This window comes from Poecilia reticulata, chromosome 11 (assembly GCF_904066995.2).
Source record: "Poecilia reticulata chromosome 11, P_reticulata-male-v2, whole genome shotgun sequence".
Classification (NCBI taxonomy): domain Eukaryota; kingdom Metazoa; phylum Chordata; class Actinopteri; order Cyprinodontiformes; family Poeciliidae; genus Poecilia; species Poecilia reticulata.
Genome location: NC_088840.1, coordinates 17,260,981 through 17,284,683, shown reverse-complemented (window position 1 = coordinate 17,284,683; position 23,703 = coordinate 17,260,981). Strand labels below are relative to the sequence as shown.

Sequence of the window (23,703 nt, the reverse complement as noted above, 5' to 3'; positions counted from 1 at the left end):
GAGATTGAATCTGACTAAAAGTTCTCCTGGAGTAGGTAAATTAATCAAAATAATATGTTTGTAGAATGTCACAATAATTTCCTTACTAATTGGCAGAACTGTCTTTGAAACTATGTGATTTCAGCCACATTTTGGATTTAAGCTTCTCAAAGTAGTTTGCAGAAGTGGTGTACCTGAGTCAGGTATTTAGTATTTAGCCTAAAAGTACTAACAAAACCTTTTCAACTGTGTTATGAATTTGTTTTGTACTGAGATGAAAACTTTGCGAAGGCCACTCCATCGTTAAGCCACTTTGTACTTAATTTGGTTGCATCTTTAGCTTATAGTGTTTTTTTATATTGCTTCAGTTTTTCACATGATGATCTGTTTTGTTAAATTCATCAGTTCCTACTGCTGCAAAACAACCCCACAACATGATGCTGTCACCACCGTACTTTACAATTAGAAAGAGGTTCTCTGGAATATGTTTTTAAGTGAGTGAGTGTTTTGGAAACTGTAATTTGATTTTTTCTTTCAGATAATGTAATGGCCTCTTCCGCACTGAGCTTTGTTTCAGCCCGGGTCGGTCCAAACACTGTCTTTTGCTTTAGTGTGCATATCATGTATGGCACATAAACCACAGGACAAGACAGGCTTTCTTCCAGAAAAATAACCTGTTCTTCTTGACCTGCTGATAGACAAACTATCGGTTGTTTTAATAGGAAAAGACAGGCTTTTTTCCAGAAAAACTTGTTCTACTTGCTGGAAAGGAAACTATCAGTTGTTTCATTATCCGTTTGTTTTTTTATATTCATATTTAAAGTTAAGCCGATCCAGTTATTAAAAATGAAGAGAAACTATGCACAAAGTATGAGGAGAATTTTAATGAACTCTTAGATCAAAAAATAAAACTATTTGTTTGCATGTTACCAAGTATGTTTTTCTTTCATTTCTCTTTACTACGAATTTCCTTCCCCGTTAAGGTATTAGGATGGGAGAAACTCTAATTAATAAGACGGTCAAAAAGCCTGTGGTTAGAACTCCAGTGACGCAGGTGAAGGAAGTCCTCCTCAACCAATCAGAACAGGACAGCCCTCAGCCACTTCCTGTTGCTTATGCCCTTATTTGGCAATGAGGGGTTGGCTTTAGCTAACTGGTGTGGAAAATGGTGGAAAGCAGAATCAGACAGCGGCTGTAGACGGACGGGATACAAACAGTTTTATATCTGGTGAGTAAACACGGTGGGCCCTTCTGGCTTTTTATCTCTGATCTGAAGGATTTTTAGGATCTTTGTGTGATAGCTGGATCCAGCTGGGAACTGATAGGATCATGACAGGTTCAGTCATGTTAGGCAGCTGAAAATCAGGAAATGGGAGCCTGAGAACAAACGCATCCAGAGTTTCACATTAAAAATGGGAAATAAAACAGCTACCCGAGGCTGTTTTAGGATGCTAAACAACTTTCGTAGAACGTCATTAACCTGCCAGCATTTTTCTTGTTTCCAGTTCGGCTTGTGTTCGTAGAGATGGAGACACACCTACTGTTGTTTCTGAGTTATTTTTCCAGCAGAACAAGGCTGAGCGGGATGATTAATGTCACAACTATGACAGCGATCCAATACAACACGATTTGTGCTGAGGTCCCAATAATTTAGTTTAGTCTGCATAAAATAATACAAGAGACCTTAAAAACACAGCCTCTTTCTGGTGAACTATTAGCATGTATGTTAGCAACATTTTCATATAGTTTCATCAGGACGAAGACACTTTAAAGTAGTTTTTTTTTAACATGGAAACTTGCATGCAGTTCTGAGTCTGAAAAAAACAACATTGATTTAATATATAAATAAAAATGTTTTAAATATTAATATGGGATTCTCGATATCTTTGACAATTGTTCTTCCTTTTTAGTGGTTGGAATAAATGTCAGCAAGGCAAAGACCCTTCATCCAACTGAGTGGCAATTATATTACATTATATTTTTTAAAAACGGTGATGGAAAATATTCTGCTTTGATGTTAGTTTTTTAGCGTAAATATTCCAATAAAATTCTTAAATGGAGATGAAAACTGTTAAAACAAGGGCCCCGCAGCACTTCTAAACTTCTTGTCTTTCAACCAGATATTCAGGATACATTTACTTAATATCATCAATGTGAATTCTAAGAACTGAAACCTATAAAGGAAATAATAAGGTGCTTTTGAGTTGATGGCAATGGGAGAAAAACTGCATTCACAAACTGTGGTGGGAACATATCTGTCAGTGTATGGATGTATATATTTTTTTAAACTTCTTTCTGCAGTTCTGAAAGACAATCTAGATATTAAAGTTTGAAATATTAACTTTTATCTGTTTGTACAGTAATCATGTTTCTATAAGTTCTTAACTCAGAGTGTGTTTTTTACATTCAATTTGTTCATCTTCCAGAGTCAATCAGTGTGGAAGTAGACTTGCAGTTATGGCTGATGCTCAACAAATCAAGAAAACCACAGCCAAAGTCCTGTGCTGTGTGGAGAAGGTGACCTCCTTCGCCTCCTCCATCGACCCCATCTTCGGCATTGTCTCCTCTCTGGTTGGTGTGGCAAGAAAGGGCCTGGCTGATGATGAGAGCCACGCCTTGGACAAAGACTTCCAGGCTATCCACACCAAACTGGAGAGCATCTCCGAGAAAAACAATCAATGCCTGAGACAGATCCGCATCGACGAGGTGAACGAAACATACGGGAAGTATGAGGAGTACATCAAGCACCAGTACAATGCCTTCAACAGCATGGTGGCCCAGGTGAAGAAAGACCCAGACAATGCCCAGAGGCACATGGAGACCTTTGAAAAGATTTACGAGAGAGACAAATCGGATTTGGGCCTGGATGTGTTCTATCGTGGTGTGATGGGTGTAAAATCTGTGTTTGGAAGAGCTCTGCTGGATGTGTATTTAGATAACTGCCAGGGAGACCACGAAACCATGGAGCGCCACTGCTCTCATATTGCCCACCTCTTCCACATGGGCCTCATCGCGCTGATGGGGTACACTGCCGTCACTGAGGATGATGAAGATGAGGTGCGTGAAAAGTGGGCCAAGAGGGTGTCTGAGATCCAGATGAAGATGGAAGACATTCTCAAACAGTGTAAAAGCAACTCGACCTGAACCAAGACCAAGAAAGAAAGAAAGGATGTTCTCTGGGTTTGCTGCCAGAGGACATCCTGGCAGCAAACCCTGACTGCAGGAAAAATAATTAGTTATGTAATATTTAAAAAAATATACACTTATAGAAAAACCAAAGCCATGTAACGTGCGCATGGGTGCTGCAGCTGCTTCAGTGTGGTTAGTATCGACTCACTTTATGACCAATATAACTGTATGCTGCTTTGTGTCACATCTCAATAAATGCTGAAATGTTATACAATCTGTTCAACTAAATGAATAAATTATTGTTGAAGTTGTTCCATATTTGTTTCCAGGTAACTTTCTCCAGCGTACGATCTGTATGTCAAGTACAGGAGACAGAAAGTGTTTTAGCCTGCTTGAGCTGGCTAAAACACTTAATCTGAAAAGGATGTGTTGAGATCACTCCCTAAAACCACTCTACCTTTTTAACAAAGCGCCGATAGAACTCAAATGTATCCATCCGTATGTTATATAAAAACAACGTTTCCTCAAAAGTGACTCATAATCCATCTATTGAACATGGTTGAGTAAAAACTGGTTTTGGGAGGAACCAAAATGCATGATTCATCTTGTTGGTGTCAATTTATTTTTCCGTCATTGTTGAACGTGATAATGAAAATGGGGTGGCATGATGTTTAACAGTAATAAAAATTTGTGTCATCATGAGGAGTTAAGCTGAGCTTTTTTTAGCATCAAACTTTTTATGTGGGCGTGTAAAGGAAACTTAAATCACTCTTGGGTATTTGAGGTATGATGAGCTTGAGTAGAAACACAGTTTCACGGTATTCACACAAATATTTAGAATAAAAATGTATGTTTACCATTATTTAAACAAAAAAAAGCAATATTCTAACACTGTTTCATTGTTAGTTTGATGCTGCCTAAGATTAGTTTAAAATTAAACTATAATCTTAACTCATGAGTTAACCTCATGAGTTAGCAACTCTACTTGTCTCTACTGTGTGGAAACTGAGCTGTTTGCATGTAATGACAGTTCTGAGACTGCTCTGCAGCAACAATCTTCAGTCAGAGGCCTCTTAATGTCTTGCAAAACTGACTGCTACTGGAGATCCTAACACTATCCACAATGACTGAAGATACTTGGATGATATGAGTTAAGATGTTTCATTTTCCTTTGGGCTTAAAGTGTTTCTGAATTGACTAAAAATAAAGAATACAATAAACACCTGCAAAATGTAGCAATAGATTTGAAGAGCTAATTGTGCAAAAATACAGGACCTCTTTTTACTCTTCATAGATTAACACTGACAGTGTAAATCCTCCATTGATCAGTTACACTTTTATTAATGTGGAACAAGGTTTGCACTATAAAAACGAGACTGCAGTTGCTCCTTTCCTCTGCGTTCTATGTATATTTATTAATTTACCACATACTCACTTACAGATATAGCTAGTTTACTTCCTGTTTTGTGTTTTTCCAAGGCATTCGATGGTTGCCTAGTGACCGTGCTAAGCTAAGTTAGCTACAGACTGGCATGAGCTTATTTTAGCTATTTAGGGGGGAACAACACATATATCGAACACAATATCAAATGACGATGAGAACAATAATAGCCCAAATATGTTTGCAATTTTTAAGTTCTGACACGGTACTTACTTATGTTTAAAATCAATGTTGTGGAAAATTTATTTTTAGCTACTTTTTTTTTCTGGTGGTTAGAAAAAGCGTAAAAGTTTGAGTTTTACAGTTTTGCTAGTAAGTTGTGGTGGTTTTCGGGTAAAAAAAAAAAAAAGAAGAGCGCCGCATCCTGTTGCACCTGCTTTACCTCACCACCAGAGGTAGCTGCTGTGCAACAGCTGCTGCCGCCGCCCGCCTCATTGAAACGTAACGTGATTCCTCTGTTTGTGTCTGCAACCCTGCCCTGACTGAAAAGGCCTACGACTGCTTCAAGCTCCCCCAAAACTCCGCTCTCTCCGGTCGGTAACCTGGAGTAACTTTCTGGCCTCGACTTGCGTATCAAAGCCGCTGAAAGCCACGGGAGAGCCGAGCGGAAGAGAAGCTCGGTCCGTTACAGGAGCGGACTCGGCGGATTCGGTAAGTTTCAGCTGATTATGGAGCGGAAAACTGGGGACGGTGAGTGTAGCACCCTCTGCTAAAAAACAAGCTGATGGAGTTGAGTAGCTGGACTTTATTTTTTCTTAACAATAAAATATATGTAAACACGCCACATCTGACAGGAGCGTGTGCGTTCAAGATTATAATATATTTTATAGTTTATTGAAAAAAAAAAACAGTTTAAAGTTAACAGTTTGGTTTCCGGGGCGTGACCTTCCTTTGAACTCAAGTCGGTTTGTGAGATGTTGGTTATTTTTATCTCTTGAATATTAATGTATTATTAAATATCTAATAACAATTACAGGAATAGTGCACAAGAGGTTTACAATGTAAAGAGGTAGGCTTTAAGAAGGTATTACAAAACCTGAAGTAGTTTTTAGGTCGATAAAAGCCTCAACGACTGTGTTGTGGTTGATATTGATTACTACATTTGACTCCATGTGATTGCTTTAAATATGTTTAATACATTAAAGTAAACGAGCTATGCAATAATGCAATCTTCTTTTTTTGTGTTATTGTTATTTTTCCAAATATTAATGAACCCCTGATATATAATGGCTCTTTTCTAGAGGTTTTTCTTTGAGCATTATGACCTAAAAAACCCCAATATTCAAGTTAATCTGTTTAATTTTAGTTTTAGTTTTTGCCACATATATAGCTTCTTTCTGTTTTGATTAGTTAAAGCTACAGAAATGGTCAGTTCTTTTTTTCTAAGTTGGACAACAATAATCAAGAAACCAAAAACATATAACTATCATAAGAATGAAAACAACTTAAAAATCACATCTACAAAAAAGTGGAATTGCGAGTATAAATCCAACATAGGAGCTGAGAAATGTTATAAAAACAATTCTTAAGAGAAGGAAATAGAAACAAGATTTTGGGTAGAAATATAATTATATATATTTATGTTTTTATGTGAAGGTACATGGATTGAGTTCAGCATTTACTCATGGTAAAGTTAGGATGAAACAGTTAATTGGATTAATCGTGATTACTCAATTATTGAAATAATCGTCAACTAATTTATCAATATGATCAATTTTTAACTGGAATATTCAGACTAAAAAAAGTCCATTTGCTGAAAAGAAAAAACCTATGTAAAATAGTAATTAAGCCAAAACTGGACAAAAATATATACATTTTGCATAGAAACTGTTCAGATTCACAAGAGGAATGCTGTGTTATTACATTTAAGGAAATAAAATGTTTTTTTTTTCTTATTTAAAGAAGGAATTCAACTATTTGTTTGAGTTTCTAGTAACATTTGTTTTACTCAAAAACATGACTGCCCAAGCGCCCCGAGCACTGGGCTTAGCAAGTTTTCTGGGGGAAACCCTGTTTACATCTATGATTAAAATTTATATTTTATCTAAAAATTAATAATAGATTTTGCTAGCTGTTGCATGAGAGACCATTTTCTGCATTAAATAAGCAGCTTTGATGCTTTCTGTTGTTTCAGACATGCCTCTCCACAGTATCTGGCCTCCCTGCTGGACGGTAACCTGCGCCTGAGGAAAATACGGCACAATGGGCAACGAGGACGGCTCAGAAGACGTCTACGTTGCCGTCATTCGTCCAAAGAACCAAGTCAGCCTGACTTCGAAGGAATACAGGGCCAAAGCTTATGAGGTATGCCGAGCTAGAATTAAATATTTCTAGGATTTGTTTAATAATTGAGTCGTTTTTCCCTCCGGCTTGTGAAGATCCTGTTGAAAGAAGTGCCTTTGGAGGGGAAGGAGAAGAAGCGGAAGAAAGTCCTTCTGGTGACAAAGATTAAGCCAGGAGACAAATCTAAATCCATATTGGATTATGTTGATGAAACAATAAAACCAATCTCCAATAACCAAAGCTTCACAGGTGAGGATGAGACTGGCTCGCACAAACACGTCGTCTGATACAACCAGATCAAGAGTTTTGCTTTGCAGGAAAGCGTGTGGTGCACATGAAGAAATTTATCCTTGAAGGTGACAATGAAGGGAAAGAAGTTTCTCTGTTTGTGGTGCCAGTCAGCGTTAAAGGTGAGCTTAAAATGGTTTCACTGTTTTTTATTTTTCACATTTTGTCACGTTTTATGTCATAGACCAACACAAAGCCATGCTTGATTGTGATGTGGAATAAGAATGTTTTTTTGGGATAAGTTTTTACCGGTTTTGCACAATTAGAGAACTGGTTCTTCTTTGCAATGTCGCTCAGTCAGTACAGTGTAGGGTTGATCTTTCGACTGGTTTTGAGAATTAAATGAAAGTCGGATAGCAAAAGGCACTTAATTTAATATTTATTTTACCGAATTTGAACCGGGTGAAGATAAAACTATGCTGTTTGAGGAGATCTGGGTTGAACATATTGAGAGTCTGTATGCTTCAGTATGTTTTAAGTCCAGGGTTTCCCCCAGAAAACTTGCTAAACCCGGTGCTCAGGGCACTACGGCAGTCATTCAGCCACCCGCTGAATGACTGCGGGCGGCTGAATGACTGAATTAACCATTTTTGAGTTAAAAAATGGTTAAAGTCGACAGGAAATTTGAAAATATAATTTGATAGTTATGCATTTTTAGAAGACAGGAAAGATTAATACCTAAACACCAACTATAAAGTCAATCATAAAAAAAAACAACTAATAAATTAACAATGCTTATAAAGGCTTATAATACACTGAGGGAAACCCTGAATTCTTATATTAACAACAATAACATTTAACCTGTATGGTTTCTTTGTCTTCACTTCCATGAAGACCAAATTTGTGGCTGTCAATGTGAACGATTTAGAGAAGTGTTAATACTTGTAGATGTTGCTGTAGTTTTTGCTCTGCTGGTTGTAGATTAATGAGTCTTCCTGCACAGATAACAGCAAACCCATCCACATCTCTGGGAGCCCCAGCTTCTACTGTTTCCAGGACATCATGCGTGTGTGCAGTGAGACCAGCCCTCACTTCTGCTCCGTCACGTCCAGGATGCTCCTGGCTTTAGATAAGTGAGGACACTTCCTTATTATCCTGCTGGCTGTGCTGGGATGAGTAGATCAGGCTTGAGTTTTTCTGTTTTGCACCTCTGCAGATGGTTAGCGGAGCAGCACACTGTCCCTCACGCCATCCCCGCCCTGTTCAGGCCGGCTCCTGTTGAGCGAGTCAAAACCAACGTGAACAACCCGGCCTACAACAGCGAGGGAAAACTGAGCGACGAGGGTCTGCACATGGGGTACACGGCTCTGGAGATCAAGAGCAAGATGATGTCCCTGGAGAAGGCGGACATGTGCATCCTGAATCCTCTGTTTGGCTCGGACCTGCAGTACACTAACCGGGTCAGAGATCCCATCACTCAGAAACCTGATACTGTTTTCATCGCAGCTTCTCTTTCTGTTGGACCCATAATGATCTCTCTCTCTCTTGTTCCAGGTGGATAAAGTTATCATTAACCCTTACTTTGGTCTCGGAGCACCGGACTATTCCAAGATCCAAATCCCCAAGAGGGACAAATGGCAGCATAACTGCGTGGGAGAAGACAAGTGAGGCTTTGATTCTGACATTAACAACGGTAACATTTACCGTTCAAATGATTAATTGTGATTAATCTATTATTGAAATAGTTGTTGGTTAATCGACAACTGGAGCTTCCAGACTCAAAAAAGGTACATTCAAGGCAGTAATTAAGCCAATATAGCATGAAAAATAGATACATTTTGCATTTAATGTAAGAAAACAGTTTATAAATCTGTTCTACTAAAAACTCCTTAAGTGGCGTAGTTATAGTTTCTACCGTTTCAAATTAAATTAAAAAAAATCTTCAACTAAGTACAATTATTAATCAGTTAATCCAAAAAATAATCAACAGATCAGCTCAAATTGTATAGTTGCAGAAAGGGTTGAGCTTCTCACATGTTGATGTTAGAAGTATTTTCTGTTAGCTGCAGATGCATCATTTGCTACAAATGATCAGCAAGATGTTTATTTTCTTATTTAAAAAAGGATTTGAATTGTTTATTTGCACATTTTTATGTATTTTTAGTATTGTATAAATAAGACATAAGTGCTTAAAATAAAATAAAAAACTACAAAACGTGCAGATTTTTGCATCAGATTAATCATTTAATCATCAGGATAATCAATTTCGAAATACATTTTTAGTCGCAGCTGTAATTTACCATCAGATTCATCTTTCCAGTTGAAACCTGAGTAATTGTTTTCATTTTCACAGGGATCACCAGTGGGTGGACGACTTCCCTTTGCACCGCAGCGCCTGTGAAGGGGACACAGAGCTGCTTTCTAAGCTCCTCGATAGCGGCTTCTCGGTCAAGCAGCTGGACAGCGACCACTGGGCCCCCATACACTACGCCTGCTGGTGGGTCAAGCCTCCAGCGTCTTATAGCATTTTAACCTTGTGCTTTAAGCAGGATGTGTATGGATCGGGGTTAGGGCAGTCAGTCATCCAGCTGGCCGCCATGTTTTTGAGTTAAAAAAATGTTTAAAGTTGACAGGAAATTTGAAAATATCACCTGGTTGATTGCGTTGCGTTATTGGAAGATTAATACCTGAACACCTACTATAAAGTCTTAAAAAGAAGCAATAATTTAAAAAGAACTAAAATAAATAATGCTAAACCTGGTGGCGGCACAAGTGAAGCCTGGTGGCCCTCCAGGCTTATAATCCACTGGGGGAAACCCTGTGGATGCTTGAAGTCCTTGAAAATGCTTGGATTTCAGGTGGGTCTTTTCAAGGTTTTGAAAGTGCTTGATCATGAAACTGCACAGTTTTTTAATGAAGTGCAATTTAATGCTTGATCAAAAGCTTAAATTTAGAACGCGACATTTAGAGTTGAAACTAGATATTTTCATACACCTTTTAAAAAAAACTTTTTTTTCCCCTCACTATCTGAAGTTAAATCAGACTAACATTTTCTTGTTTTAGGTCAGATACAATTACTGAAATTATTTCCATTTACTAAAAGCCAGAAAAGTTTATTTTTTATTTTTTTTAACTTTTATTGTATTTTGTGTTTTAGTATTTAATTTGATCATGAAAGTCATTTACCTTAACATGATTTGTTTCAATGTATATTTAGACCTGTCACAATAACAAATTTTGCTGGACGATTAATTGTCTAAATAATTATTGCGATAAACGATAATATTGTTTTGACACTGATTTAATGGAAATGACTAATACATGCGGGCTGCACAGTGGCGCAGTTGGTAGAGCTGTTGCCTTGCAGCAAGAAGGTTCTGGGTTCGATTCCCAGCCCTGGTCTTTCTGCATGGAGTTTGCATGTTCTCCCTGTGCATGCGTGTGTTTTCTCCGGGTACTCCGGTTTCCTCCCACAGTCCAAAAACATGACTGTCAGGTTAATTGGCCTCTCTAAATTGCCCCTAGGTGTGAGTGTGTGTGTGTGTGGTTGTTTGTCCTGTGTGTCTCTGTGTTGCCCTGCGACAGACTGGCGACCTGTCCAGGGTGTACCCTGTCTCTCGCCCGGAACGCCAGCTGGAGATGGCCACCAGCAATGGATGGACTGGACTAATACATGCGATTTCCTGATAGATGCACTTTATTTTCAAAAGAACACGTAACACTGGAACTGATAAACTAAATAAACAAAACAACCAAAAACAAAAATAAAATGGATTCTCAGTCTCCATTAACAAAAAAGGCACTTGAATAAAAACTAAACATAAAGCCAAAGTGGAAATAAATACTGCATTCAACCAAAAGAGTGCAGATTATGAAGTCTGTATACTATATTGCCCTTTAGTAATCACTAGAATTAAATAGACAAAACGGGCACATCCGACTACCTAATGCAGTAGTTCACACTACACCATTTTTTGCCCCTATTTTCCCCTTACGACAATCTTAAATCGTTGGCCGATCTAACCGATCATCCTGCAGTGTGTGGTGTGTTACGGTAGATCGTTGTGGCCACTCCGATCTAAATCAGGGGTTTTCCCCGACTGGGAGCTTAACTGTTGAATGTGACAGGTGGCCAATCAGAAAGCGCTGATTCTCCTCCGTGCTTTCTGAGGGGAAATTACGGAGGGGAATCCCAAACAGCCAGCGGACATCGGAGATGATTTGTGGTATCATTAATGTTTATTCAACATTTCGTGCAAAGAATATAGAAATGACAAGGAGAGGAGTTGGAGCCAAATTGCTACCTCAGTTGATAAACCCGGTAACTTTTCAGCTGTTCTTCGTTAACGTGACATAAATAGGTTATAATGATTTTCATTCAGTCAGGACTTTACTCTGACTCGAGCCACATGTAGATTCTAGTAAAGCATTGATTAATGCCTGATTTTAAAATTAGTTAACTGGACTTGTAGCCATTATTTTGTGCCCATGTGGCTGGACACCACACGGCACAACGAACCCGATCGAACCGTTATACCTAGGATTTCTGTCGGCTAATTTGTCTCTCAGGTTTTGAAAATGGGCCAACAGTCAGCAACAACTCGTGTCCTGTGCGCTGGACATTAGACTAAGGAAATGAGGAAGGGAGGGTCAGTGGAGAGCACCGTAGCTGAGCCTTTTTTCATTCAGTGTCATCAAGAGAAAGAAAAAAGGCAGGAAGAGACGATAAAGACGATAATTAAAATGAGGTCGATAGGTTTAATTTATCGTCCGATTAATTGATTTATCGTTTATCGCGACAGGCCTATATTTATAAGTCTTAATGGCTCGATTACTTATTTATCTGTATAAATGAAATAACAATAATGATAACAGTAATCCATCAAATGTATATAGCGCTTTTTAGGACACTCAAAGGTGCTTTACAAGAGAAAAGAAAATGCTAAAAAATATAAAATTCTATTTTAAATAGCGTTTTTGAAATTGTGGGATTTTTTGTTAAATTATTGTTTTGTTCTCTGACCACTCAGGTGTGAATGATGTGTGGTTACAGAGACTTATAATTGTGTTATATTTAAGTTTATCTTGTCCCAGCTGTTGTATGTAGAATACCATCACAAGACATAATAACAATAATAATAGTAATAAATGATAGTATACAATAGTGAATTGAAAAATAACCTTTAAAACTGCTTGAATTTTACTGCCTGAAAAGCGCAATTCACCTGTTTTAAGGTGAATTGTGCTTAAGTTTGACATTAAGGGTGCACCGATTTATCGGGCCGATTTCCTTAATTTTGGGAGATCGGTGATCGGCCGATTTTTACATATGAAGCCAATCTTATCTAGCTTGGCACCGGTCTAAGAATCAACCACTGTCCTCTTTTGCTCTCCGGTGACAAAGATTTGACTGACAGACTGGCCCAACAAGTTATGTCTCCATGCTTACAATTAACAATAGTTACCCCTCTGTTGCCAACTCAACAACTTTCTTGCTATATTTAGCAACATTTCAGACAAAACATTGGTATCGGCCAAAATCGGAATCAGCAGGTTAAGCTTTTTAAAAGATCTGTGATTGGCCAGAAAACTGCACCCCCATTTGACATACATGTGATTTATTTAAGGCACGGTAAAGTGGAGTCAACAAAAATACTGCTGGAGAAAGGCAAATGCAACCCCAACCTGCTGAACGGGCAGCTCAGCTCACCGCTGCACTTTGCAGCCAGAGGAGGCCACGCTGAGATAGTGAAGCTCCTCCTGCAGCACCCGGAGATCGACCGGGTAGGAAACACGTCTTTATCCAGAAACTCTGGTTTCTTCCCCTCCTGCTGTTGTTTTTATCTTGGAGTTGATTCTTATGGTGACTTTTCTGACTTCAGCACATAGAGGACCAGCAGAAGAGATCGCCACTCCAGGTGTGTGAGGAGAACAAACAGAACGAGTGGGAGGAAACAATAAAACTTCTGCAGCAAGCTAACAGCAAACCAGTGAGTTTATTTTTTTTATTTTTTATTTTTTTTAGGAATATATCAGTTTAAGAGATACAAATACTACAGAATAATTTACATACTTTTTGAACTTTTGAAATTTGAGGGGTATTTACACGTTTTCAAGCCAGTCTAAAATCTATATTGTTGAAAAGGTAAAAAAATGTAGCAGTTTTAGCCACTAGGTGGTGCTGTTTACTCAAACACCGTACTGCTTGTTTGTGTTTTCAGTATGAAAAGGTGCGGATATACCGCATGGACGGCTCCTATCGCTCTGTGGAGCTGAAGCACGGCAACAACACCACTGTGCAGCAGATAATGGAGGGCATGCGGCTTTCCCAGGAGACCCAGCAGTACTTCACCATTTGGATCTGCTCAGAAAACCTCCGTGAGTCACATCCTTTGTCTTTTAGTAGCTCAGCCATTGTGAAATATGTACATATAGCTTTCTCTTGGATGTATTGAAATGTATACTAAAAATGCAATCCTTTGCTTGTTTGGAATATTTTTAATACAGGTGGGGCTAAAAGTTTTAATTGAGCTAATCTCATTTTAATCGAAAACTGCTAAATTATTGAATAAATAGGCACATTAGCCTATTTATTCAATAAATAAAAGATATTTATTGTTTTTAATCTGTTATTTGGGTTATTAATTCATCAGACTGGTGCAAAGTGATTTTATACCCATTCAAATTTAAGTAGTTTCTGATCATTAACGTACAGCTTATGTGAAAAACTTATTTTTTAGGAATTTGGACGCTAACATTAGCGTTGGAGATGTCTGTACTGCTAGCATTGAGCTGCTATTTTTAGCTTGAATAACTTTAGTGATGACCAACTCTTTATTTGCTCAATTTGCTCCAAACAATATTACTTTCCAGCATCCTATATTAGATTGTTTTTGACACAAAAATTAACTCCCTGTGGACCAAGAAACTTGGGTTTGTCGTCCATTGTGGTTGTTTGTGCTTGTGCGTCAGATTTATGGGTCTTCCAGAAACACAATACAAAGGTTCCGGCTTGGGACTTTTTGTTTAGAATAAAAGAAAATACAATCAATTGGGTTTCATTTTTAATGTCTTAAAATCTGTGTATTTATTTATTTGGAATCAACCTGTCCTGTTAAGTGTTGTCAGGAACAAATAGCAGAACGATTGGTGTGTGTTTGTGTGTCAGACCTGCAGCTGAAGCCGTACCACAAGCCTCTGCAGCATCTGCGGATCTGGACGGAAATTGTGACGGATCTGACGGTTCTGGATCCTCAGAGGGAAAGTCCGCAACTCTTCCTTCGCAGAGACGTACGACTGCCTCTTGAAGTGGAGAAGAAGGTACGACAGAGTTTGAATGAAACTTTTGGTTTTACTTTGCTAGAGTCAGAAGCTGCGTTTCCATTGACCATAAAACTCTGAAAATTAGAATGATGAAAAACTAATTTGCTTACTGGATATATGACAATTAAAAAAAAAACTCAAACTAGGATGACGTGGTTTTTACAAAGGCTTTTAAGAGCCTTCTTAAAAGTAAAAAAGGACATTTTTGAACTCCAAAAGTTGAACATTTGCAACAAAAAATTTGATGGTAATCTTACACATTTGCTTAAAAAAAAAAGACATTTCTGCGTTCCCAAACTTTTGACTTTTGAAACACACAACCTTCCATGTTTTTTTGTTGAAAATTTTATATAATGTATATGTGAGTTTTTTGTGTGGAAATTTTCAATCTTTCAAACTCAGAACTTTTTTTTTGTTAAAATTTCAGAGATTGTCAACATTTCTGAGATTTTGTTAGTGGAAATTGACTCCTTTTTTAAAAATCTAATATAATATCTAATATAATATAGTGCTGTTGTAGGTTTTCCAGCTGTAAATTGGTGTTTTTCACAGAGCTGCAAAAACGCAGGTTTGTAAATGCCATGCAGCAACATTCTTATTTGTATTTCTGCGAATGTAGTCCTCCACCAGAGGTCTTGCAAGGTCCATTAAAAGTTGAATTTATCATTCAAAAGTGTTGAATCCGAAACTCTTCTGCAAATTACCGTCTACCCGAAAATACCACATTTATACGTCGACACTCACAAGTATAGGAGATTTGTTACTCCATTGTCTAAATAAGACGCCATCGTCTCCTCTGATGACTGAATATGAGTATAGGTCATTTACATCAGTCGCTGCTCTTTAATGACTTATTGTACGAACAAGTTTATTCACGTGTGATTTTAATTTAATTTCCTACGTAATGGAAACGCAGCAATGGCAAAATTTGTTCTTTTTTGACATTAGCAGAATATTAAAAAACATTCTGTGCACATTTGTAGCTGTTTGTCTGTAAATGTCTCTTACCTGCCGCCGTTTTGAATCAGGTGGAAGATCCGCTGGCCATCCTCATCCTGTTTGACGAGGCCCGTCACTGCCTGCTGAAGGGCTACTTTCCCGCCCCGGACAGTAAGCTGATAACTCTGGCCAGCCTCCTTCTGCAGATCATCTATGGCAATTATGAGAGCAAGAAGCACAAGCAAGGCTTCCTCAAGTAGGACTGATTTCACATCTTATAGCAATAGGATTATCCAGTGTTTCTCAGGTATTTCAAGTTCAGTTACTGAAGCTGGGTCTCTAATTTGATTGTTTTACTTCTACAGTGAGGAAAACCTGAAGTCAATCGTGCCGATATTGAAGGTGAAAAGCAAAGCGTACCACTGGACCAACAGGATTCTGCATGAATACAAAGTACACTTTTATTTATTATTATTTCGCGTCAGTCGTAAAATCCTCCCTGAAGCTGAACCCTCCATCGTTCTCCACCAGGCTCTGAGCACCAGCGAGGGAGTGAGCAAAGAGATGCACCACCTGCAGAGACTCTTCCTACAAAACTGCTGGGACATCCCAACCTATGGAGCAGCTTTCTTCACCGGCCAGGTCTACACCAAGGCCAGCGCGAGCAACCATAAGGTCATCCGAGTGTACGTCGGGGTCAACACCAAGGGCCTGCACCTCATGAACATGGAGACCAAGGTATCTTCATCACATTTTAGAGGATTGTTGTCAATTATAACTTAACATGGAGACAACATATTAAATACATAAAAGAAACGATACTCAATCATTCTGAAAATCGATTAAATTATGAGGCTTTACATCTAATTTACTCTTATATATATATTTCCGTATGTATAAATGTGGAAGTGTGGGATTCCAGATATTAAACGATAGCAACCAATACAGTTCCTTTTATTATAGTATATTTTGTTTTTTAATAAGGCTGGTTACTCTGAACATATAAATTCACAGTTTAGTAGATCTATTATCATAAGGTTTTAAGATTTGATTCATTACAAAATAATGCAAATAATGTTTAGAGTAAATTTGGGTTTACTGCCAGCTGTGGTGCAAAAAAATATTTACATTATATGAATCCAAATATGATTTGCAACATAGTTTCAAATTTAAAAAACAAGCTAAAAAAAAAAAAGAGATAGAGTTACAAGTGTAAATAACTTTAAATTGTTAGTACATTTGATTTATTTTTGTTTTGGATTTAGTAATTTCCATAAGAAGATTATGTATATATATTTTAATACATTGCAGTGATCATGAGGAGTAATTTAGTTCAGTTTAATGTGTAGGACAGGCACAAATATAAGCTTTGTGCTTCTGATTTTACATTTCAGTCAAGCTGTTTAAACTGTTGTAGTTTATTTGATGGCTGACTGAATAAAAAAATCAATCAATCAATAATTTCTTCTTTCTTTCTGTGGCAGGTCCTTCTCATCAGCTTGGAGTATGGCACGTTCATGTGGCAGCTCGGACATGCTGACCAGTACTTCCAGATCCACAGCGGGGACAACAAAATGAACTTCATTGTGCACACAAAACAGGTAACGGCTCCAGAGCGTCAATTGATCCAACTGGGTTCAGGTTTGGTGTCCTCAGACTTTATCTGGACGTCCTTCAAATTTACTTTGGATGTGCAGTTTTTAAAGTTCTCTGCACAGAGAACAGATAAAACTTTAGCCTGAAATGCCAGTCGAAGTGAAGGGTGAATAGTTTTATCTTTAAAGTGATTTCCTTTTGCTTCTTGTGTTTTTCTAGGCGGGCCTAATTGTGAAGCTTTTAATGAAACTTAGTGGACACATGACTCACATCGATAAAGGCCCTACGGATAAATACGCCTACGGCTGAGGACATTTCCAGAGACCAGATCTGCCAAAGACCTGAAAGCACATCCTTCCTACTGACCATCATCATCTGACTACAATAGTTCTGGATAAAGAGTTAAGACTCAGAGTTAGATCCACAACAGCCTTAATTTGTACAACAATCAGACTTCTACGTGTCCTGACATGCCTTTGTGTATTATGAGTCCAGCTTTTGGATCTATGTAAATATGGTTTATTATTTAATGTTTGTTTTAATAAACAGATATATGAAAATGTGTCTGTAATCTGTGTTTAATGACTCAAAGTCAATAGAAAACTCTAAATAATATAAAAAAACCCACCGACCCCTTTGTAAATTTTGTGTAGATCTGCCACTGGGAGTAAATAAATGTGACCAAATTTACTGGTCACATAAATAAACTAACAAGAAAATTCCACTATGCCCAGAGCGGGACATGACTAACTAGTTTGTTAGCTAAATACATCTATAAACTTGCCAACTGTGGATATGATTGAAACTGGTTGTTTAAATAGTTTTGTGTTGTTTAAAGAATGCCTTACGTTTTTTTTTTTTGTTTTTTTTTTTGCAAATGTTTCTTTTAAATACCGATATAATCACGTACACAGTAGAAGGCAGATTACTCATTAACTTAACCGGTCATGATTTCATTTAATATTTGAAGACTTGTTTCAGGAATATCTGGCTAGTTCTGTGGTTCGGCAGAATTAGCCCGAACTATTCACACTATTTACCGAACTAAAAGCGATATTGACGTGTTTTCTATCAACCGAAGACACTTATTAAAGAAAAGTTAACAAAAAAATCAATCAACTCAATCGAACGGACGCTACCATGACATCATATAGCAAGACATCGCTTCAGGTACCAACAACCAATCACAATCGCAGCTGCTTGACTGACACGCGCCCAGTAGCCAATCAAAACCCGTAAACGGTCAGGCGGGGGCGGAACTGGATTTGACAGGTAGCAACGGTCCATACTGCGAAGACCATCAGACCAGCTGAACAGAGATAAGACTCCGCAGTTGGACACCTCTGGTTCTTTCTGCTTAAGCTGTCGGAGTGAGAAGGAAACTTTTCTCCGTTGTGGTTGTTGAGGGCCTGAAAAATGTCGACGCAGTTCTACCAGATGAGCACCAAGTTGCTCGGGGACACTATGGGTAAAATGAACGAGAACTTGACCTCCCTGGTTCTGGCTGCTTCTCTTTTTACTCTGACTTTGGGTTACGTCTCCAAAAGGCTGCTCAAGGAGTCTGAAGACAAAGACGCGGTAATTTACAGTTTTGTTAAATATTGACTGTTTTAACTGTAAAATAAAAAATCCAGGTCTATATTAACTATTATGTTTTGTTGTTACAGAAATATCCGCCCTACATTCCCTCCAGCATCCCATTCCTCGGGCATGCCATTGCTTTTGGTAAAAGTCCAATTGAATTTCTGGAAAATGCTTATGAAAAAGTAAGTAAAGATCCTAGATCGTCTTCTGTACGTCCAAGCTAAAGACATTTAAGTAAGAAAAGTGTAAACTTTGATGCAATACAGAGTCAAATATTTAATTTGTGTTACTTCAAACTTAAATGCTTTTGTTTAGATTTTATGTGATGTATAAACCCAAAGCAACAGAAATTAAATAATGTAGTAGCTCATGTTTCCTCATGGTGTGCTGTGTTAGTTTTCAGTTGGACATCATTGCTTATTTAGGTGTCTTTTGAAATCAGTTTATGATAAATTTTAAGACAGAACATTGTTGTTTTCTGCCAAAGGCATAAATAATAGTTACTAGCAAACCTGCTTTTATTGTACTTTGAGCCAACCAAAAGCCTGAGTTTCAGCCAAGATTTATAAAATAAACCAACCATTACTTCAGTTTTCTACTGGAATATTTCCAACGAAAAGATGAATTTTCAATTATTTACTGAGTTTTGTTTCACCCCCTCAAGTATGGTCCTGTGTTCAGCTTCACCATGGTGGGGAAAACTTTCACTTACTTGCTGGGCAGTGACGCGGCCACACTTATGTTCAACAGCAAGAACGAAGACCTGAACGCAGAAGACGTCTACTCCAAACTGACGACGCCAGTGTTCGGGAAAGGAGTAGCCTACGACGTCCCAAACCCTGTGAGATCACGTCAAGTGATTTAGAGGTCAACGTGCAATTGGAGTTCAGATTTAATCACTCTTTTATTCTGTTACAGATTTTTCTGGAGCAGAAAAAGATGCTGAAAACTGGACTGAACATCGCTCATTTTAAAGAGCATGTAAAGTTAATCGAGACAGAAACCGTTGAGTATTTCAGGAGATGGGGAGACAATGGAGAGAGAAGTAAGTTGCTTTGCTGTTTGAAGTTTTATTATACATCTGTGCATTGGGTGCAAATTTGTAGATAGAGCTAATAAAGATATAATCTGACATTTTAATAAGATATATATATAGTCTATACTCAAATGACATGCCACAAAATGGAGTCGCGTAAAGAAACTATGGTGTCATCTGCATAATGGGCAAACCTTATCTGTCTGTGATGAAAAACAGAATTAAAAGCAAACCTAGGGAAACTCTTTTGAAATGCTCCATAAACTGCCTCAATACAGCTAAATTATTTTATTAAACATTTTGGTTTTTGCTTTACCGATTTTTATTTTGTCACTATCTGCTTACATTATGGTTTAAAAAGCACCTGTAATTCTTAAAAGCAAATCAGTGAAATTGCCGTTTTAATTTTTACAGAGTTGGTGTACCAAAATCCACAAGCCGTATTCTAGGAGTTCGATAATTCAAGCCCAAATTTGGCAGATAAGCCTGAGTCTGAATTTTGAGATATAAAATCTATAGGAACGTTGCAGAAAATAAACAAAACGTAACAGGTTTAACCCTTTGAACTCTTTCAGATCTGTTTGAGGCGTTGTCGGAGCTGATCATCCTGACCGCCAGCAGCTGCCTCCATGGGAAGGAGATCCGCAGCATGCTGAATGAACAAGTGGCTCAGCTCTACACCGACTTGGACGGGGGATTCAGCCACGCCGCTTGGCTTCTGCCCACCTGGGTTCCTCTCCCAAGCTTCAGGTAATAAGGGTTAGCTCAGGGGTGGGCAATCCTGGTCCTCGAGGGCCGGTGTCCTGCAACTCTTAGATGTCTCCCTGTTCCAAACACACTTGAATCCAACAGCTGAATCAGCTCCTAAGTGCAGTAACTTAGGAGCATTAGCAGGACTCCAGAGTCCTGCTAATGACCTCATTATTTGACTCGGGTGTGTTGAAGTTGAAACGCATCTAAAAATTGCAGGAGACTGGGCCTGGAGATGCCCACCTCTGGGTTGGTTGCACGTTTAGTGTTTAATCTGCCACTGAGGTATTCGTCTAAAATGCCCAAGAGACGGCACCTAACTCCTGCTTGGTAATGATTTTTGGTTTTAGGAAACGAGACAGAGCTCACAGAGAGATCAAGAACATCTTCTTCAAGGTGATTGAAAAGCGGAGGAAATCTGGAGAGACAGCCGACGACATCCTGCAGACTCTCATCGATGCTACTTACAAGTAAGACACCATCACTACTACCTACAGGTAGTTTATCTTAAAATACCAAAACAGAACATTTGGTCTAAACTAATTTCACATTGCAGAGATGGTCGGCCGCTGACCGATGACGAAATTGCCGGGATGCTGATTGGTCTCCTCCTGGCGGGTCAGCACACATCGTCTACCACCAGTGCCTGGTTGGGGTTCTTCTTAGCCCGGGACAAAGCTCTTCAGGATCGCTGCTACGCTGAGCAGAAGGCTGTGTGTGGAGAAGATCTGCCGCCGCTCGACTTTGATCAGGTCAGAGCCAATAAGTAACGATTTGGTTTTATTAACGACATCCAGATCTGATTACTGTAAGACCTGCCAGAAATAACTTGGATTGGACCGGTCTCCAATGTCACTCTGATATTTTTCAGCTGAAGGACCTGAACCTGTTGGAACGCTGCCTGAAGGAGACCCTGAGGCTCCGCCCACCTATAATGACCATGATGAGGATGGCTCGCACACCTCAGGTGAATTCAGTATTTATACATCATCTATATTTCTATCTCTACATGCTTTCGTTACTTCCACACCCAGTTTAAGGAACATTAAAGCCAAAACGAGTGTCTACATGTCCGTTTAGACTGCCGCAGGATACACCATCCCCGTTGGCCACCAGGTCTGCGTCTCCCCCACCGTCAACCACCGTCTGCGCGACGCCTGGATGGAAAGGATGGAGTTCCGTCCGGAGCGGTACCTCAACGACACTGCCGACAAGTTCGCCTACATCCCGTTTGGCGCCGGTAAGAGGAACCACAGTAATGAGTTTTAAACCACTACTCCTCCGACCAGTCTGTGTAACAATTAATCTACCATCCTCTACCACCTTCAGGTCGCCACCGCTGCATTGGGGAGAACTTCGCCTATGTCCAGATCAAGACCATCTGGTCCACATTGCTGCGCTTGTACAAATTTGAGCTGGTGGACGGATATTTCCCCACAATCAACTACACAACGATGATTCACACCCCGCATAACCCCGTCATCAGATACAAGAGGAGGAAGCAGTGAGAGACGAAGGGTAGATGAGGCGAGAATCAAAGACTTTCATGAACTTCTTGGTTTGGTTTTAATTGAAGCTCTGACATCCTGGGACTGGAAGGAAATGCGGATTTATGCTCCCAGTGTCAGCCCTGCAGTAAGTCTGAAGACTGGTCAGAATGTCAGCATCATTTTAGATGCTTCCTGTCTAAGACACACAAAGCTAATGTGAGTTTTCACAAGTGGAAATCAGATGGGAAGACAAGTACACTGACTTTTATTAAGAGTTTGAAAATAAATCGTCTTCCTCAACAGCTTCTCTGAAATCTCTTTAGTTTATGAAATCTGAAATGCACTTCTAAAGGAGGAAAAGCTCATGTGTGCACAAGGAGAACATGATTCTAGTTGACATTTTAACTCACGTTTTGCCACTATGTAAACTGATCATCCTCAACATAAGATAGTCATAGAAAAACGCAGTGTCTTCAGTCAGAGGCTTCTAATGCACTGTAATACAGACTGCTACAGAAGATCCTTCCTATCCACAGCCGTCCCCATTCCTTCAACTCACGCTGCCTGGTGGTGGGATAAAATTGGGTAATTTTTGTCTCATTTCAAGTTATTTTTGACTTTACTTTTTTCTTTAGACAAAATAACCTAGCTTTGCCATTTACTGACTGATTAAAATAAACATGTATATTTTGAATAATATGCCGATTTGTCTGCCATTTTGAAGGGTAACAATAAGAATAGCGGCTCTTTGTCAAGTTGTGTGTAACAGGGTAACGGGAAGTCATTACCAAGTAAATGTTTGAATAAAACGTTTTGATAAAAACAATTTCCTAAAGTGAGATTTTTTTCCTCCACTACTGAATAAACATTCTCTATATAAATGTTGAAATAGGACAGCGTTAGCTCATGTTACTAGTGTTTCCCCGAAAACTAGTAAAATATCCAGTGATTTGGATATTTGACAGAAGACAGCTTTCTGCAGGCTTCCCAAACAAATTTAAGACTTTTGAAGGGTATTAAGACCTATATCTCCACAGAAATGTTTAAAATTTGACCTGATAACTGGTGATAAATTTACACTTACCCATAGACGTTAAAAAGCTAGTTTATATTACCAGCTAGCTAACGGTAGCATCGTCCATCTCGATGAATGAAGATGTCTCAAACGTTTGCCTGACGAAAAGTCCCGCGAAAGACAAAAAAAATAATAATAAATGATATTTAATAGTTATGTCAAGAAAAAAAACTTAGAGCCGCTGCTTCTCCACATCAGGAGGAGCCAGTTGAGGTGGTTCGGGTCCAAGAAAGGAGGGAAAGAGTATTAATTTAAGTAATTTAACAAAACAAACTAATTTATTACTCTCAGACCTACAGAAATAATCACTTCATTGGAACCCATGTAACAGAATGAAGTAGGCCAAAAGATATCAAAACCAATCTAAAGAAGTTTTGCTAGTTGTCCCTAAAGGTGACATGTTTTTAGATTAAAGCTGCAGTATATAACTAATTAAAATATATTTTTACATATTTGTTCAAATTATTGTTGTGACAGTACAATCTGTGAAAAATTAATCTGCCTTCTCCCAGTGTTCCCAGTACTAACAGCAGAAATACACCGCTTGGTAAGAAACAACCAATCTGTCAAGAGGCGGGTCTTAGTGCTGTCAATCACTCTCGTGTTCACCCTCTTCCCCTTGCTCTCCTTTCACTACAGCTGGTTCGCCACAAATGCTAAAACTAGTTAGTATAGCCACCGATGATGGATAAATGGTTTTTCTGCAATGGTAAGCTGTTTCTTCTAGCACATTGAGCAGCATTGATTGACAGCACTAAGACCTTCCTCCTGGCTCTGATTGGTTGTTTTTGACTGGGAGTGGTACATGCATCTTGAACTTCATCCCTGGAAATGTTTTAAAATTTCTTTA

General features: G+C 38.7%; 3 protein-coding genes and 1 long non-coding RNA gene across 4 annotated transcripts; 3 read left to right on the top strand and 1 right to left on the bottom strand.

The window, feature by feature from the left end:
• Positions 1–1,056: 1,056 nt before the first annotated feature.
• rpz2 (rapunzel 2) lies at positions 1,057–3,424 on the top strand. Its single transcript, XM_008422182.2, has 2 exons — positions 1,057–1,207; positions 2,406–3,424. The coding sequence occupies exon 2, from the start codon at positions 2,437–2,439 to the stop codon at positions 3,121–3,123; it is 687 nt and encodes a 228-aa protein (XP_008420404.1). The 5' UTR covers positions 1,057–1,207; positions 2,406–2,436; the 3' UTR covers positions 3,124–3,424.
• Positions 3,425–4,951: 1,527 nt separating this feature from the next.
• On the top strand, positions 4,952–17,482 carry krit1 (KRIT1 ankyrin repeat containing). Its single transcript, XM_008422178.3, has 17 exons — positions 4,952–5,200; positions 6,684–6,853; positions 6,928–7,081; positions 7,150–7,242; positions 8,064–8,193; positions 8,277–8,520; positions 8,615–8,724; positions 9,414–9,557; positions 12,688–12,844; positions 12,943–13,050; positions 13,282–13,438; positions 14,229–14,380; positions 15,412–15,578; positions 15,688–15,775; positions 15,854–16,060; positions 16,807–16,923; positions 17,138–17,482. Exons 2-17 carry the CDS (start codon positions 6,752–6,754, stop codon positions 17,225–17,227), a joined length of 2,220 nt encoding a protein of 739 aa, XP_008420400.1. The 5' UTR covers positions 4,952–5,200; positions 6,684–6,751; the 3' UTR covers positions 17,228–17,482.
• On the bottom strand, positions 14,274–19,305 carry LOC145553764 (uncharacterized). Its single transcript, XR_014089799.1, has 3 exons — positions 19,215–19,305; positions 15,392–15,533; positions 14,274–14,362 (listed from the first exon to the last, which is right to left on the bottom strand). It is a non-coding gene; the product is annotated as an uncharacterized LOC145553764 (long non-coding RNA).
• On the top strand, positions 18,157–22,604 carry cyp51 (cytochrome P450, family 51). The gene is made up of 10 exons (XM_008422176.3): positions 18,157–18,496; positions 18,586–18,684; positions 19,167–19,343; positions 19,421–19,547; positions 20,114–20,288; positions 20,639–20,758; positions 20,845–21,040; positions 21,160–21,255; positions 21,369–21,528; positions 21,618–22,604. The coding sequence occupies exons 1-10, from the start codon at positions 18,335–18,337 to the stop codon at positions 21,794–21,796; spliced, it is 1,491 nt and encodes a 496-aa protein (XP_008420398.1). The 5' UTR covers positions 18,157–18,334; the 3' UTR covers positions 21,797–22,604.
• The last annotated feature ends 1,099 nt before the right edge of the window (positions 22,605–23,703 follow it).